Raw genomic sequence first — 18,256 nt, forward strand, 5'->3', positions numbered from 1 at the left:
AGGTATGGGATTCTTTGGGACTCAATACCTGGCCTTGTTTGTGTTAGGAGACCTACCATTTTGTGGTTTGTTTTCCATCCAAATGGATTTTAGATCACATTTTCCCCTACAGGTTAGTGATCCCATGAGTGTATATGCAGTTTAACAATGCAACCCCATGCACAGCAACTCCAGTCGAAGAGCATAGATTTCAATTGGCTTAGCATGGAGTAATTCTGCATAGGACTGAATTGTTAATCATGGTACAAAAAGAATGCTACCACAATCATAGAATTGCATCAGGATTCCTTTCTTGCACTGCTTTGTAATCAGCAATTGTACACAATTGTATGTATCAGTAAATGGTAAATACAATCCACAGAAAATTGCATTTTTTTGAAATCAAAACAGATTTTATACATATTCCAAGAGAAACCACAGACAAGCAGAGCAAAACATGACACACTACCAGTCCATGAAACAACAACCAAGCAGAATGTAAGACATCTACTCATCCCGACTTATGTTCACATAACTCAAAATTTGCAGACGTTAGAATCAGATAAAAATTTAATCTTTTTATTGTGAAAACCGATATTTAAAACTGCATTTCTGTCCTTCATAAATGCTCACGGACAACAGACTGAGGCTCAAAACAACACAAGTTGTTAAATCTGTCTAGGTTTGATCAAGAAGCCCCTTTGGGAATTTCTCCAAATGAACACTTTGGGAGAAAAACCAGTGGACCATCCCATGGTGTTGGAAGATAGGAATGAAACTAAGATGCCTTTGCAATGACGCCAATTCCTTTTAACAGCCCTAACCACAAAACAAGTTTCAACTCTTGGTAAGTCTTTTTATTGTGACACATTCTTAATAATGTTACATCGACAGATGTGGGTACGGTAGCACTTTTAGATCAATCAAAATAGGACCTATGGAAGGTTACTGAGGTTAGGCCTCCAGAATAGAGCAAAATAGTCACAAAATACAACTGGCCTCAACAGTGTGGTATTCCTGAACATCATAATACGACAGGAGAGTTTAGAACCCAACATGCACCATCTTAGCATTCCCTTGCTGTCACTAGATTTCAGCCCACCTTAAAGCATTCACCCATAGCTCAACTCAAGCACTGTATCTTAAGAGTTCAAGCCAGCTGCCCGAATTCCAATCTTGCTGACATACTTCCAAGTACTATCCAATGTTCTAGAAACCAGATTTTACTTGTTTCCTCAACAATTATGTACTAGCCTCTTGCGGGGACTACCTTGCCAAAAAGAAAGACATGTTTTCCCCCAAATAAATTTACAAACAAAAAATTAAGTAAACTAGGAAGGGATGTCTCTTACAAACACCAAATACAACAAATATGTATCTTAATGAGCAACACAAAAGTAGAAGAAAAACATCACTCACCTTACAGTACTCATCAATTGGAATAAGGCGTTTGATAGCAACATCACGGATGTGACTTCGGCGAAACAGGATCTTGCCTGTTTGGACAAGAAAGAGCAGTGCTAGTCATTGGCTGCTTGGGTAATACAGTTTGAGTGGCAATAAGTATTTAAGATCCACATTAACAGCTTAATAGAATCTTTCTTTCTATACTTTCTCCCATTTTTAAATTTATGTTTCATTTATTTTTGTTATTTATAGTTCGCCTTTCTCACTGGAACTTAAGGTGGATTACACAGAATGAGTCAACACAATCAACAGCATGGGACATTCAATAAACAATGCAATAGGATTAGGACTGTAGAACCAAACAGAGATCTAAAAACAGAACTGAAGTAACACCTAAGTATTAACATGGCACATTAAATTATGCAAAAATTACACAGTAGGATCCAACTTACAGCAAGCTATGTCCTTAATTATTTATTCAAGCACTTTTGTGAATCATTTTGTACAATCCTACTGCCTGCGTAGAAAAGCCCTCTTGAATAATTCAGTTTTGCATAGTTTGGCGAAAGCCAGGAGAGTGAGAGCCTTCCTGACCTCCTCAGGCAGGCCGTTCCATAAGGTGGGGGCCATTACGGAGAAGGCATGTGTATGGTCCGTTGTTGATTTTGCCCATTTGCAGGTTGGCACCTGCAGAAAGCCCTGCTCAGATGAGTGAAGCTGTCATGGTGGAGCACAGGGGCAGAGGCGGTCTTGCAGATAGGGCCATGAAGAGCTTTCTTTGTATGTGATAGCCAATGCCTTAAATTGAGCCCTGTAACTGATGGGCAGCCAGACTGCCGGAAGGGAATAATACGTTTGCTCTGTCTAGCTCCCCAAAATAGCCGATTTTGAGGGGAGACCAATGTACAGTGCATTACAATAGTCTAGTCTCAATGTTACTTCGGCGTGGACTGAGGTGGCCAGAACAAACATATCAAGGTAAGGGGCCATCTTATGGGCTAGGCTGAGTTGGAAGAAAGCCTTTTTTTGCAGCTGCATTAACTTGCTTCTCCAGCAATAATGTTGGGTCTAGTATAACCTCAAGGCTCTTAACTGAGTCAGCAAGGGTCAGCTGAACTCCATCAAAAGTGGGGAGCACAATGTCCTTCAAGATCTTCACTTCTTAACCTGCATTACCTCTGTCTTTTCATGGTTTATTTTCAATTTGTTTACTCTTAGCCAATATACTACAGCAGCCAGGCAGTTATTCAGGACCTCTACCGTATCACCAGGAGATTGCGATAAGGATATACAGAGCTGGGTGTCATCCACAGACTGTTGTCAACTAAATAAAAAACTGGAAGCACCAAATCCAACATCCTAAGGGACATCCATCCTCCCCATTTACCAACCCAAGGCCAGGAAACACATGAAAATAGATGTTTTTCTTGTAACAGGACTGGCCAACTAGCTGCTTTGTGAGTGGATGTCAGGACTTTGGCTCAGTAACTCCAGTTGCCTTTGCAAAATGATCCTTCAAGAGATATAGTTGCTGGCCAGAAGACTAAAACCTTTGGAGTTAAGGGAGTCATACATGGATAACCCTGTACACCATAAACTTTGGAAACAGATGAATGCCAACAAAAATGGAATCCAGCAGCAGATAGCACAATTTTGCTTTTACAGCCTTGCTGATGTGCCAAGAACTGCTGATGGTGCCATCACAGATGTCTCAGATAAACAATCCTCTCAGAGAATGGTAATATTTCGCCCAACAGATGTTATTAGCATATAATTATAAGGCACAGATAGACTAGACCAGTGATGGCGAACCTTTCAGAGACCGAGTGCCCAAACTGCAACCCAAAACCCACTTATTTATCGCCGAGTGCCAATGCGGCAATTTAACCTGAATACCACCCCCAGAGGGGGGCCAGAGGGAGAGGCTAGGGTTGCCAAGTTCCTCTTTGTCATGAGTGGGAGGTTTTTGGGGTGGCGCCTGAGAAGGGCGGGGTTTGGGGAAGGACTTCAGTGCCATAGAGTCCAATTGCCAAAGTGGCAATTTTTTCCAGGGGAACTGATCTCTATTGGTTGGAGATCACTTGTAATAGCAGGAGATCTCCAGCTAGTACCTGGAGATTGGGAACTAGTTCCTTAGTGTTTTCTCTCTACATATCAAGACAAATGGAAAGGTGTTTGGAGGATGGCTTGTGGCCACTTCAAAGGTGGAAAAGGACTGCACGCCCCTCAGCCCGCACCGACCCAGAGGGCGCCGGAGAAGCCTCTGGAGGGAAAGACGGAAGGAAGGAAAGAAGGAAGAAAGGGAAGGGAGGGGGAAAGGGAAGAAAGGGAGGGAGAGAAAGAAAGAAAGAAAAAGAGAAAGGGAGAAAGAAATGGAGCGAGGGAGAGAAAGAAAAATAGGGAAAGAAAAGGACGGAGGGAGACGGAGAAAGAAAGAGGCCACTCAAGTATGAGAAGTTTTGCCTTGGATTTGCCACTCTCCAGATGCACATTTTCCCCCATCTGGGGCAGGGCAGAGCTGGAATGGCCAGCAGCCTGGAGGAACCACGCGTGCCGGCAGAGAGGGCTACGCGTGCCGGAAGTGGCACCCGTGCCATAGGTTCGCCAACACGGGACTAGACTAAAAAGATTAAGTGATGACTGCAACACAATGCCTAAAGTAACAAGCATTTATCCTCCCATATTTTTGCCATCCCAACAGGAAGTTTATCTGGTAATAAAAAAGCTGATTGTATCAAAATTGCTAATTAGTTAAAATTCACCATGTCTCCAGGCAGGAAGGAACCATTATTAAGCCCGACCACTAAAGTCAAGAATAGAGGCAAATGGCCTTCTATTTCCAGGCAAAGAGAAGAAGGACACAATTGCTGCAATTTCACAATTTCTCCTCTCTCTTCCCTAAGGCAAGTACACAGTTCACTTAACAGGCAGAGATACGGCAAAAATAGCTGCGGGTTCTACCTTAGATTACAACAAAAGACTAATTTGGTAGAAGGCTCTTGTTAGTTTACAAAGTTTATAAAGGAAGTGGGACTAAATAATTTCTTAATCCCAGGATATTCAATTCAGTGTTACGGATACCGTGGACTGCCAAAAAAAAAAAAAAAACAATCAGTGGGTTATAGATCAACTCAAGCCTGATCTGACCCTAGAAGCTAAAATGACTAAACTGAAGCTATCATATTTTGGTCATATTATGAGAAGACAAGAGTCACTAGAAAAGACAGTCTTGCTAGGAAAAGTGAAAGATATAACAAGAGATGGATTGACTCAATAAAGGAAAGCCACAGCCCTCAATTTGCAAGATCTGAGCAAGGCCATCAAAGATAGGACATTTTGGAGGACTTTCATTCATAGGGTCGCCATATGTCGGAGGTGACTTGATGGCACTTAACACACACATTCAATGCTACTGACCCACATATTAGATCCAGGTACTTGCAAGGCTGTGACTCTGGAGGATACAGGGAGGTACAGTACAGAGGTTCCTGTAAGTCTAGGCTTCCCTTGAGTACCAAGGCTCACTATCTGACATAGGTATCTAATAACATAAAGACTACTAATAATTACCAGTGGGAGGAATCACAGAATCAACCAGGTTAAATGTTAAAATACTTAAATGATATTTGTTAAGGAAACAAAAAGGCAAAGTGCAACTCAGAGAATACAAATGCATGTCAGCTAAATTCTCTTTGCCTCAGCCATTAATGGCACAAGCAAAGACAAGGCCCAACATTTGGTTTGTACTTTCACTGCACTATTATCCTGCAGTTCCTAAATTTTCTCTGCCACCATGAGAAACAGAAAGTTACTTTTCCATTAAAAAAAACTAAGGTTAAGATTCCCAGAAAACTAATATCTGCATCAGATGCCAGCTTCATTTTTACACTGTGACTCTTGGGATGCGTCTACGTACATTTTCAGTTAGAAGCAAAGAGAAAAGGCTGGTGTGACCCAGGGAGAGCTGAACATACAGATATTGGATCAGTCTATTAGTCCATCTAATTCAGTTCTTTCTACCATGACTGGCAACATTTCTCCGGGGTTCGAGATACCTAAAGCCCTTTCTGAGTTCCTTCAACTAGAAATGTCAAGGACTGGCCCTGTGATCTTATGTTTGCAAAGAATATACTCGGTTCCTGAGCTACAGCTCCTCCACAGTAGGTCAGTTACACTGAACTAGTGAAATCAGCAACACTTAAGTTATTGTTTAACTCGTCCCACTGATTTCGATATAAATGAATCATAACTAACATTCATGAAACAGGGCCACTGATTTTTGCATTGACATTACATAGTAAAGGCAAACCAAGGAGTTAATAAAACTCTCTTAAACCATTTTAAAATAAGAAATAGTCACAATGGCATCCAAATATGGGAAGTTAAAAAAATAAATAAAGCAGTTATGAATACAGCAAAAAACCCATGAAGCTGCCTCATACTGAACCAGACCCTTGGTCCATCAAAGTCAGTATTGTTTACTCAGACCAGCAGCGGCTCTCCAGGGTCTCAAGCAGAGGTCTTTCATATCACCTACTTGTCTAGTCCCTTTAACTGGAGATGCCAGGGATTGAACCTGGGAGCTTTTGCATGCCAAGCAGATGCTCTACCACTGAGCCACAACCAGCAGCCAGCAGAGATAAAACTAATAAAAAGTCTGATCAGCAAATAGGTAAATGTCCACAGTTTACATGGAAATCCTGTTTGTAGTGCGTACATCAGAGTTATTCTGGGGTCTTGAATTATAAACAAAAAAACACGAGTAATGGACACATATCCATTATATGTCTGAGCTACGGACATGCATCTGTTCAGATTTTCATGTTGACCACTGGCACATTAGATCTTCCAGCAGTGAACACAATTCGAAGAGAAGGAAGCAGGAAAAGGGTAGAGGAAATAGTGGCAGAAGGGGATCAGTGCTGGAGGTTGGGAGGGGGAGGATTCTTTGCTCCCCCTCACCCATCTCCAGCGTTGCTTCTCCCTGCAGTCTGGCTGCTTAGAAGCCATCAGGAAAGTTTAAAGAAGGCAGTTAAGCCAGCAGCTAAGGAGGCGTGTGGATGGGCGAGGAGGCTCCTTCACACCCACATGCCTTCATAGCTGGTGCCTCAGCTGCTTTTTAAGCTTTCCCTCCAGCTTCTCACCAGTAAAACTGAGGCTGCAGCCCTCTAGGGTGTGTGTGAGAGGAGGATTCTTCGCTCTCACCAGTTAGAAGTTGGCAAAAAAAAATTAAAGAGGGCAGCTAAGGCTGCAGCTATGGAAGCAGGGGGTGAGATGGAGCCTTCCACACATCTCCACAGCCACAATATGCAACATTTTGTTGCAGGTCCCCACTTGTAAAGATATACAAGCATCCAAGTCATACAGATAAACATCCATTTCAGTCTACTCGCATCAAGCACTTGGAGCCACGGTCAAAGCTCTGTTCTTATTGCTAACCTATTCCCCCGAATATGTAAAAATATGAAAATGTAAAAATCAAGTTAATGACCTCACTAATAGCACAATCCTGAAGCCATTCTGTAAACTGCTTAGGGTTTACTACTAATCCTCATGACAGCACAGCGCAGAGAAATGCCAGCATAACTCAGAGATAGTGTCCCACCAAATCCATGATGTTATAAATCTGTCGCCAGCACAGCTGTGTTAGTGCTGGGGCCAGCGATAATCAGTGCCAGGGGCATGGCAAGGAAGGAATAGGATAATTCAGCATCTTAAGCCTCCTCAGCCACATCCTGCTGCTCATGTAACTGTACACCAGTTTTTTAAAAAAACACATTGCTCCTGCCAAACACTCATGAGCCCTTTTGCCTTGCAGGATCAGAGCTCCACCCAAACAGAAATTGAAGAGAGTTCTAGTGCAACTCCGTACAAGTGGTCAATCAATAAGTACTCAATCAATAGCTGGGAAGGGGCTGTGACTCAGTGGTAGAGCCTCTGCTTGGCATGCAGAAGGTCCCAGGGTTCAATCCCCGGCATCTCCAGTTAAAGGAACTTGGCAAGTACGCGATGTGAAAGACCTCTGCCTGAGACCCTGGAGAGCCGCTGCTGGTCTGAGTAAACAATACTGACTCTGATGGACCAAGGGTCTGGTTCAGTATGAGGCAGCTTCATGTGTTTATATGTACTATCTCCCACACCACTATAAGGGACATGGGAAGCATAGGAAGTAGGAGAGCATCTAGATGGTGCCGCTCTCTCCAAGCCATAGCTCATACCATGTGCAGAGTGCTTGAGCCCATCAGCTTTCTGCTACTATTGCTGAACATTATTTCTTACTGTCCTCATGTCTCTTTTGTCTCTTAGCAGGTAGTCCTCCAAAAGGTAAAGGCCAAGATGGATCCCATTCAGAGTCAAGTGTCAATGACCTACTCAACCTACAACACGACTGAAAGCTACAATAATCAGTATGCCCCTAGCGGCTCTGTTGTGTGCGTGCCAATTTGTTGTAGCTTGGCTCCTGCATCATTACAAGCTGCTTAACAGATAATTCTTTGACCAGACTCTTTGTACCTGTCATGGGCATGCAGTGATAAGCTCTACCAGTGAGCCTGCTGCCTGTCAGACATACGGAAGCCTTGACAGACCAGGAGAGGTACTAGGCCTCTATTTTAATGGGGTTTGAGAGACAGGGTTGTTAGGCATGCTAAGCCTGTGCTGTTTCATGGTACTATGTCTTTCTTTGAAGCCTTTCCTATCCTGATATACATGACTGGTTTCATCACCAGACCTGACGCAGCATCCAGCTGTTCCATGATGAATATTTGTTTTCTTGTGTGCCCAGCTGGCTTTGTTTAAAGGGATGCTCTGCAATTTGTGAAGGGAGGGTTCCATTCCCTCCTCTTCCCTCCATTTTGCTTGATGGGCTCGTTGCTGGCCAAAACAGTGAGCTTTGCCTTGTTTCCTGCTTCCCCCCCTTGGCGGGATTCAAACTTTTACTCCTGTTTCCACGTAGGAGCTTCTCCTCAGTGAGGTAGTAAGGGAAATGATAGGGATGGCATCTGTGAATGTGCCATTGTGCAATTTTTTTCTTGCCGTCCTTGTGGCTGTTCCGCTTCACCTTGCAGAAAGCTGCTTCTCAGGGCATGATTCGTCCACCTACCACCACCCCTGTAACCCTTGCCTGGGGAAGACCTTGAACTTGAGTGGAATGGTAAATTGCCATGATTACTTTGCTATAAGGGCTGTGTTTGCAAAAGGGAATTCAAGCCCTCAGCTATGGAGCTCCCAGGAGTGTGGTAACTATAGGGCTCCTACTGGGCACATCACTGTCTTTGGTATACCTGAGGACACTGCCAAGTCTGTTGCCTTTGTCCCTTTTCTTGTTCTGTGGGTGGTAGGATGGGGACTGAGTAATATCAGGGAACTTGTGCTGTGTGTTAGTTGGTTGCTTTCATATACAGCTGAAGCATGGGTGTTGCGGCATGCCGTTTGGAGACCGGCGGCTTCACTATGACCTTCCTCTCCCTCACTTTAATTATGACAGTGTAAAAGACAGTAATGCTTCCGAGAGGTGCTCATTTTGATAATCCCTTTAAATCAGAGGTAGTGAGGCACAGCAGACAGACTTGCTTGCATTTAAGTTCAATCCTATATAGTCTATGAAAGACACAAGCATTTGGAGCTGTCTGATACACAATGACAGTAGCTCAGAAGATCCACAGGAAAACTGCCTTGTTATGAAAAATATGACTGTTAAACTCTCCTTGACAAATCAAAGCAAGGGTATCAGGGAGACAGCTAAGACAGAACCTCTCTCTTGGATGAGCTAGCCGGGCAAAAATCAAGAAATGTGTGATACAGACATGCTTTCTAATAAGCAGTCCTCCACTTGCCTCCTGAGGTTCAGAGCTAGCAAAGCTTTCTGCGGGACCTTATATTGCAGAATGTAAGGTCCTGGAAGGGGGGGGGGAGAGATTGCCAGTACTTTTTATAATATTATTGATTTATTTTACAAAATAGGCATAGAGAAAATGAGAAAAGAGAAAAAAATAATACAGATAATACATACCATGCTGAGATTGCTACTGTAGATTCGAATATCTAACAAATTCGCGTCAAGGGCATAATTATATAAAACAGTATTCAAAAATAGCTTATCTATATTATTTGAGAAACAAGCTTGTATATAAAATACATACCCTAGTTTGATTATTCTTGTAATATCTATGATGATTTTTCATCATCATTAGTCATCTCTACATACACTAGTTTCTGAATAATCTCAATAATTACTTTAAATATGTTGAAAGCATGTATTATTATTATTATTTACTTCAGAAATTTACAATCTAGGCAGTATACATGAAAGATGTTGACAAACTTTCAAACCAGATTTTTGAGAACAATAAGAATAATATAGATTCAATTGATCATGAAATTCTTTACTTGGCCTTTTGTTAACATAGCCTGTCAGCTTGGCCATTACTGCCTATTCTGCCATTTTACTTTTCCAATCTTCCGACATTGCCGGTACTTAGTGCAGTGCCTAAGTGAAAATGGACAGTTCAACCAGGGGGCAAGTTTTCAACATGTTACAGAGCAGAAGGTGCTCTCGTTCCCTTCGATCCGAAGTTCTCCCATTCCCCTGGAGTTTTGTCCACCACAGTGCTCTGAGGCAAGGGACAACTTCATTTAAATCAAACTGTCAGCATCAGGCAAGGCTAAACAACTTTGCATGGAAAACATGTACAGTGTTGCCTAATTTTTTCCTAAATGGAAAAAAAATTAATTACCTAGGGGGGAAATACCTGGTTTCCTTATTGAGAAGTATGTTGGTTTGGTGGTCTTTCTACAGTGGCCATTATAAATGTAATGTGCCTCTCCATCAATGAAAATCGCCACAGAATTTGTTTTATCTTCCCAGTTGGCAGAAACTGAATGTTCCAGTAAAAGTAAGGTCAGCACTGCTTTTTCTATATTTAGAACTCAGACAGAAATTGGGTTGGCTTTTTTCCGAGATTCGCTCAATCACTGTAGTTAAAAGGAAATTTATAACCCGCATTCTCTTATTGATGCACACATAAACCATGCAAGCAATCAAAGTAAACGGCCAGTTAATCTCCTTTGCCATTGACACAAACCAATCATGCTAATGCATGCTTATTTCTGTACCACATTTATGAACATTAGGGCTGTTTGCTTTGATCCAGACCCATTGTACTCGTTCAATACGTCTCCATAAATGTGAATTCTTTTAAAGCAGCAGACAACAGCATATAAAAGTATAAGCATTCCCACTGAAAGTGGAAAACATATTTTATATGTTCAAGCTGGTGCAAAGAATGCTGCTGCTTCATACATCATTTCTTCTAGGTTTTTTTAAAACTGTGTGAAACATAACAACACTGATATATGTGAAGCTATGACAGAAAACATCAAGAATTTACTTCCTTTAAAAAAAAATAAGACTGCTTGTTCAGCCTGGGCGTAAAAAATCTTTTTTAACACTGCTTTACAATCATGAATGCTTCCAATTTTCAACCATCTTTAAAAGCCTGTACTGAATTCAAATTATCTATTTAATATTTTCAATTGATAAACTTAAGATAGGTACATAAATCGTCAGGAAGCCAAATCGACAACCAGTTGTAAAAAAGATCCCTTCTACTCAGCTGCCAGTGCAGATACAGGAGCTCTGGCATCATAAAATATTAAAATGTATATCGCCTTCCTCCTTCCAGAAAACAATCTGCCACTCATTCCAATTTTCATTTATACAAAGTGTTTTCCCACCCTATTCCGAAAGCCTTCCATTTCAAGCAGTATCACAGATAATAGGAAAAATACACAAGTCCACATCTTCTAGTGCAATATTTTTTGCTGATGTTGGGAGAGCAACGTAGATCCATTAGCCAATCCAAAGTCTTTCAACATACATATTCAGAACGACATTGTTTTGACACAGATAGAAAGAAAAGCCTTAAAGTAGTAGCTGTCCTCAATTTGTTTCATGTTTGTACATGCAAACTGGCTTCTTTTAGGCAAAATATTTTTGTAGCCATTACTTTCCAAGAAGCTTTACAAAAATGAACTGTGAGGTGGGCAGATAATTCAGGATAGTGATCAAAGCCAACGTCTTTCAAAAAGACAATCTAATCAAATATGCTTTCTACTGCCCACTGATCTCAGACGTCTACACTTTTTAACAGAGCAGTGTATAAGATTATGCTTACATAATGGTGTTCAGGTGCAATGAAGCTGCAGTGTAATCTTCTAGAGCAGAATGGTAGTGATAACCTTCAGAAATAGTTATTTAGTACTGCTCCAAAAGTTGGCTGCAAGTACTTGTGTTCCACAGTGCAGGAGGATCTCTGAGCAACCATAGTCTGTTAAAAGAGTTGCTTTAATGCTGCAAACTTTGGAGTTGAATGGAAGGTCACCCAAGATTTAAAAATGTACCACAACTTGCATCATCCACCACATCTGAAGAATTTCTAAACCAGCACAACAGTTTCTGTAGGGCACAGAACTGCAACCACAGCCCCTCTACTCATCCAACCATACTCTCTGCCCTGAAACCAGACCTCAAGCTGTTATCTCATGCCTCATCTCCACTACCTTGGAGGTGAAATGGTTTCAGCTTCCCAGTTGCCCCCCCCCCATTGCTTTAGCCACCTTCCTTCAGGCACTGCTTATTGTTATGGTATATGTTCTGCTGTATCCCACTGTAAGGACTCTGGGTGCTAGTTGGAATAGGTTGGAAGCCTTTTTGGATAATTTAATGTCCCTCCACCCTGGAGTTTCCCTCTTGCTGTGTGGGGATTTCAATTAACGCCAGACTTGGGTTGAGGGATAAGGATTTGTTGGGGTTTAATTTCTGGTGGGGAGAGGTGAATCTGCACCCTCCCGTTCTATAAATGAGATGGTCAAAAGATAGTAAGGCTAATTTAGCAGGAGTCAGGTTGGCTCAACTTTCATGGATGTAGGGTTTGGTCATTCTTAATGGCTACAAGGGGTTGGATGTCCAGAGGGATTATACCTTTTTCTTTGATCAGGGGAGATGACGAGGAGGAGAGGAAGAGTTTTTTTTATATGCCGACTTTCTCTACCACTTAAGGGAGAATCAAACCAGCTTACAATCACCTTTCCCTCCCCACAACAGACACCCTGTGCAGAAGGTGGGACTGAGAGAGCTCTAAGAGAGCTGTGACTAGCTCAAGGTCACCCAGGTGGCTTCATGTGTAGGAGTGGGGGAAACCAACTCGGTTCACCAGATTAGAGTCCACCACTCCGAACCACTACACCTCGCTGGCTCTCTAGACCTATGGGTCCACCAGTGAAACTGAACAGGAGGGATATTAAACCAGTTAGTTGGACTCAAACAGCCTCTTTTCAGGCTAAGGCTCTCCCCTTTCTTCCCAGTCCTGCCTCCTGTTGAAAGCTAAAGTTATCACAGTTCTTATGATGCAACTGGGGCTGCAGAATTTTGCAGCGCTGTTGAATGTTTTGGGATCTCTAGGAGACCCTCCCTTCCTGATGCCTTCAGGTACGATAAGGGTTGGTTTGGTGATGAATGCAGGGAAACAAAGAGGGAGGTGCAGTTTGCCCACTAATATTTTTGGCAGCTTAATTCTGCCATGAAACCACCTCTGTTAGTCTCTGTTGCCATAAGTCAGCTGCGACTTGAAGGCACTTTACACACACACAATTCTGCCATGGCTCTGCATAGATGCAGAAATTGTCAAGAAATTGTCTATAAGGCCCTTATTTCTTTCAAGAAAATGAATATTGTACTGACAACTGGCAGCAGTTTGTAGTAGCATTTTATTTTTAAAAAACTATTTTGATTTTCCGGACTACTGCATCTCATTTTCTCGCCCCTGTATGGGCTCCATACTCTTGTATTCCAGCAGAGGTTTGAGATTACCATTTCTTTGCCCAGTTTAATGCCACTGGGGCCACCAGGACGCTTCCCTATCACCCTTGATCTCACTTGCCAGTTCCTAGCCAACTTAGCCCCTAGTACAGGCGCTTAAGTACTGGAGCTGTCTCTTAGATCAGCCTCTGTACCAGAGGACTGGAGAATGGCCAATGTAACACACATTTATAAAAAAGGTTCCAAGGGGGACCCAGGAAATTACAGGCCAGGTAGCTTAACGTCTGTTCCAGGAATCTGATGGAAAGCATTATTAAAGACAAAATTGTCAAGCATATAGAAGGGCAAGCCCTGCTGAGCAAAACCCAACACAGCTTCTGTAAATGTAGATCCTGTCTCACTGAACTTTTAGACTTTTTTGATAGTGCCAATAAGCATGCAGACAGGAATGAGCCTGTGGACATTGTATATTTGGATTTCTAAAAGGCTTTTGACAAAGTTCCCCACCGAAGACTGCTAAGCAAACTTCATAGTCATGGGATAGGAGGACAAGTCCTCTTATGGATTGAGAGCTGGCTGAAAAATAGGAAGCAGAGAGTAGGAGTCAATGGTCAGTTCTCACAATGGAGGGATGTGAGCAGTGGGGTCCCTCAGGGATCTGTGTTGGGACCGGTACTTTTCAACCTGTTCATCAGAAGGCCAAGTATGCAGATGACACCAAATTATTTAGGGTGGTTCAAACAAACTTGGACTGTGAAGAGCTCCAAAAGGATCTCTCCAAACTGAAAGAATGGACATTAAAATGGCAACTGAGATTCAATGTGAGCAAGTGTAAAGTGATGCATATTGGGGCAAAAAATCCCAACTTCGCATATACACTGATGGGATCTGTGCTGGCAGCGACAAACCAAGAAAGGGATGTTGGGGTGGTAGTGGATCTCTTGATGAAGATGTCAACCCAGTGTGCGGCTGCTGTGAAAAAGGTAAATTCTATGCTGGCCATAATTAGACAAGGAATAGAAACAAAACCTACTGCCCTTGTACAAATCTATGGTGAGACCACACTTGGAATACTGAGTACAGTTCTGGTCACCATACTTAAAGATGGATATTGCAGAGCTTGAGAAGGTGCAGAAAAGAGCAACCAAAATGATCAGAGGACTAGAGTAATTGCCCTATGTTTAGCTTGGAAAGAAGGCGGTTAAGGAGAGACATGATAGTATGGAGAGAGTGGACAAGGAGAAGCTTTTCTACCTTTCTCATAATACTAGAACATGGGGTCCTCTTCTGAAGCTGGAGGGTGAGAGATTCAAAACAGATAAAAGGAAGTATTTCTTCACACAACAGTTAAATTGTAGAACTCCTTCCCCCAGGCTGCCAACTTGGAAGGCTTTAAGAGGGGAGTGGGAGTTGACAAGTTCATGGAGGATAGGGCTATCCATGGCTACTAGTCAAAATGAATACTAGTCATGATGCATACCTAGTCTCTATAGTATTAGAGGAACATGCCTATTATATTAGGTGCTTTGGAACACAGGCCGGCTAATGCTGCTGCAGTCATCTTGTTTCTGGGCTTCCTAGAAGCACCTGGTTGTTCATCGTGTGAACACACTGCTGGACTTGATGGGCCTTGGTCTGATCCAGCATGGTCTTTCTTATGTTCAGATAAGAGATTTGAAAAAGCGGCTTTAGCCAGGCAAAGCTCCTGAATCAGACTTTTTGCCTGCAGACCTAGTAAAGACCTTTTCAGACTGGTGAGTGCTGTTTTAGAGGCTTTGTTTACAATAGTAAACGACACTGGTATCATTCCAAAGTCCTGGCTCCAGACTATTATTATACCAGTTTATAAGAAGAGTTGTAAGTCAGATCCATCCCATTACCCTGTTAGTGTGCTCTTTTCTCTTGGGAACCTTTATGCCTTTTATTTATACCATAAGTTGGTCTCATGGCTAGAGACTGAGGGAATTTTAGGGAGGGAGCGGGATGGCATTCCATTCTGGAACACTGTCTAGTTCTTTCCCATCTGGCAGAGAAGTATTTAGCCCCCCCCCCTCCAAGGGTGTACTTTGTGTAGCCTTTATGGATTTAAGGGCTACATTTGATTCTATACCTTGAGAGAACCTGTAGGCTAAACTGTACGTGCCTTCCATTGGGGATAGACTTTTATATTTAATACAACTGTATAACAGTCCTACTGCCCATGTTCATTGTCGCCTTGAGGGGAAATTGACAAAGCACATCCCTTTGTCTAGGGGAGGTGAATCCCGACTGCCTATTAGCCCTCCTATTCAATCTCTATATTAATTACCTTGCTGGGGCACTATCTGTGGTGAATTCTTATACCCCCCCTGTTCTAGCTACCTGTCAGATTCCAGTACCGTTTCATGTAGATGATGCACGTCCAGGAGGTGGCATGGCACCCCACCCCAGTTGATGCCCCCACTTACCGTGGGCCTCCCCAGGGGCTCCACTGAGCCATTCCAGAGTGGCAAGGGCTAGCGCCCAGCCCGCAGCTCAGCTGGCGAGCAGGTTTTTGGCTGGAAGTTTGGGCTGCCTCAATCACGCTCCTGCAGGCCAGCAGAAATGCACAGGTGGGACACAATGAGAGGCAGAGACCCAGCCAGGGAGCTGATTGGCCAGGAGGGGATGAAAGGGTGGGGTCTCAGCCTTTACTGTCTGAAGCAATGGGGAGGAGCATGTAAAGGCTGTGAGGGCCTATGTAAACTCTCAGTCTCAGGCCAGGGAGGAGTTGGGTTGGGTTGCTCCTGTCTCAGAGCCAGCACAAAGAGAGGATAGGAAGGAAGAAGCATGAAGTACCCTGACAGGAGGAGGGGACCCAGGTGATCATAACCCCTCCCCCTCCACATCTGAGGCCTGAGGGACCTCAAGACACAGACTCTACCTCCAGCTGGCAACCAGGAGAAAGCTCTAGCCACTGGGCTCAGCTCCTCCCTTAGATCGTCAGTCCGCCCTTGCTAGGGCTCATAGAGTACATTGTATGTTGTTGTTGTTTTTGTATTGTGCCTTCTTTAACCCTTCCATCTTATTTCTGTTGACTGACTGTCCCTAAATATCAGAGGGCTTTTCTTGCCTAGGGTAAATGATTTTTTGCTGTTTTGATGGACAAATTCTGAGGAGTAGCTTACTTGGACAGATTGTGTCCTTGTGGATCTGCTGCGACTGAAATTTTAGCTCATGTCTTACATAAGAACATAAGAAAGGCCATGTTTGGATCACACCAAGGTCCATCAAATCCAGCAGTCTGTTCACCCAGGGGCCAACCAAGTGCCTCTAGGAAGCCCACAAACAAGACAACTGCAGCAGCATCCTGCCAGTGTTCCACATTACCCAATATAATAGGCATATTCCTCTGATCCTGGAGAGAATAAGTATGCATCATGGCTAGTATTCATTTTGACCAGTAGTCATGAATAGCCCTCTCCTCCATGAACATGTCCACTCCCCTCTTAAAGTCTTCCAAGTTGGCAGCCATCACCACATCCTGGGGCAGGGATTTCCACAATTTAATTATGTCTTCTTTGACTGTGTGTTGGTGGCCCCTTTGGCCAGAGATCTCTGGATTCTGCCAATGTGCTTCTAATGCTTCTTCCACTTCCCCAGCTTCTCTGCTAGCTGATACTGATTTTGGTATAAAGCTGCCTGTGGCAAAAATATTTGGCTGCAGTGGCTTCAATGTGAGGATGGAACTAGAGGGTAGTATTAGAGATTCAGTTATATGTTGCCCAAGACCGCTGGGGTACTGGATTATTTGAAATAAAAGATAATTTCAACCATACACTCTAAACATATTATTAGCTTAAAATTGGGCAAAGCCTCGGGACCCGATGGTATTCTTGCAGAGCTCCTAAGGAGTAATTCCGATTGGTGGGCCCCGCCACTCGCACATCTCTTCACGCTTATAGACAAATTTGGTATCCTCCCAGATTCGTGGCTGAATTCTATCATAATACCATTGTTTAAGAAAGGTGATCCCAGTAAACCAGAAAATTACAGACCAATTAGTCTTTTGTCTATTATAGGAAAGCTCTATGCCAAGCATCTCCTCAAGAAATTATCTGAATGGATGGCCCTTCATAATCTCCCAGGGAAAGAGCAAATTGGATTTTTACCTAATCATTCTACAACAGATCATTGCACAGTTCTTGCATTTTTGGCAGAAAAATATCTTAAGTTCCCTAGAGGAAAGTTATATGTTGCTTTTATCGATCTTCAAAGGGCGTTTGACACAGTCGATAGACAGATTTTATGGGAGAAACTATGCCATATGGGCCTTGACCAACGCCTTTTGTTTTTATTACGTAACCTCCATACATCCAATACCTGTCAAGTTAGATTCGATGAGGGGAGCCTTTTAACTCAAAAAATCCCGGTGACAAAGGGCGTAAAGCAAGGCTGTGTACTGGCACCATCCTTATTTAATTTATTTATTTCAGATCTCCCTGCTTTTTTAGCTAATACTGATGGTCATGCACCTAAGCTAAGCTCTGAGAAAGTCCCTATTCTGTTATATGCAGATGACGCAGCAGTCCTATCCTTTTCAAAGATGGGTCTTAAACGTTTATTAGCTTCTTTTATCCTATTCTGTAAACGGAATTCTCTATCTATTAATTTTGATAAGACCAAGATCCTGATCTTTTCTAAGACTTGGAAGCAATCAGTTTGGAAAATTGAGGGAAGAGAAATCGAACAAGTGAAAACGTTTAAATATTTGGGGGTCTCTTTTCATTATAATTTAAAATGGATTGCACACCGTAATCAGTCCCTAACCTTGGCAAAAAATAAGATGGCTGCAATAACTCGTTTTTACTATAAGAAGGGTAACCATTTTGTTCCGGCCGCCTTACAGATTTTCCAAGCCACTGTGATCCCGCAACTTTTGTAAGGAATCCCAGTTTGGATCCAGGGTTTTAATAAAGAAGTGGAGCGTCTCAGGGCAGTTTTTTTGAGACGCATCCTTGGCGTCACAAACTCTGTTTGTTATTTCTCTCTGTGCGCTGAGCTGGGACTGCACACGATAAAATCTGGTGCTTG

The 18,256-nt window shown here is 42.8% G+C and overlaps 1 protein-coding gene across 1 annotated transcript in view; it reads right to left on the reverse strand.

The window, feature by feature from the left end:
• The window catches only part of SH3PXD2B (SH3 and PX domains 2B), a 155,360-nt gene that overhangs the window by 49,834 nt on the left and 87,270 nt on the right, over positions 1 to 18,256 (reverse strand). The window contains exon 4 of the mRNA XM_056851186.1: positions 1,399 to 1,475. Within this exon, the coding sequence (XP_056707164.1) occupies positions 1,399 to 1,475 (77 nt within the window). The remainder of the gene's footprint in view (positions 1 to 1,398; positions 1,476 to 18,256) is intronic.

This window comes from Euleptes europaea, chromosome 1 (genome assembly GCF_029931775.1).
Source record: "Euleptes europaea isolate rEulEur1 chromosome 1, rEulEur1.hap1, whole genome shotgun sequence".
Classification (NCBI taxonomy): domain Eukaryota; kingdom Metazoa; phylum Chordata; class Lepidosauria; order Squamata; family Sphaerodactylidae; genus Euleptes; species Euleptes europaea.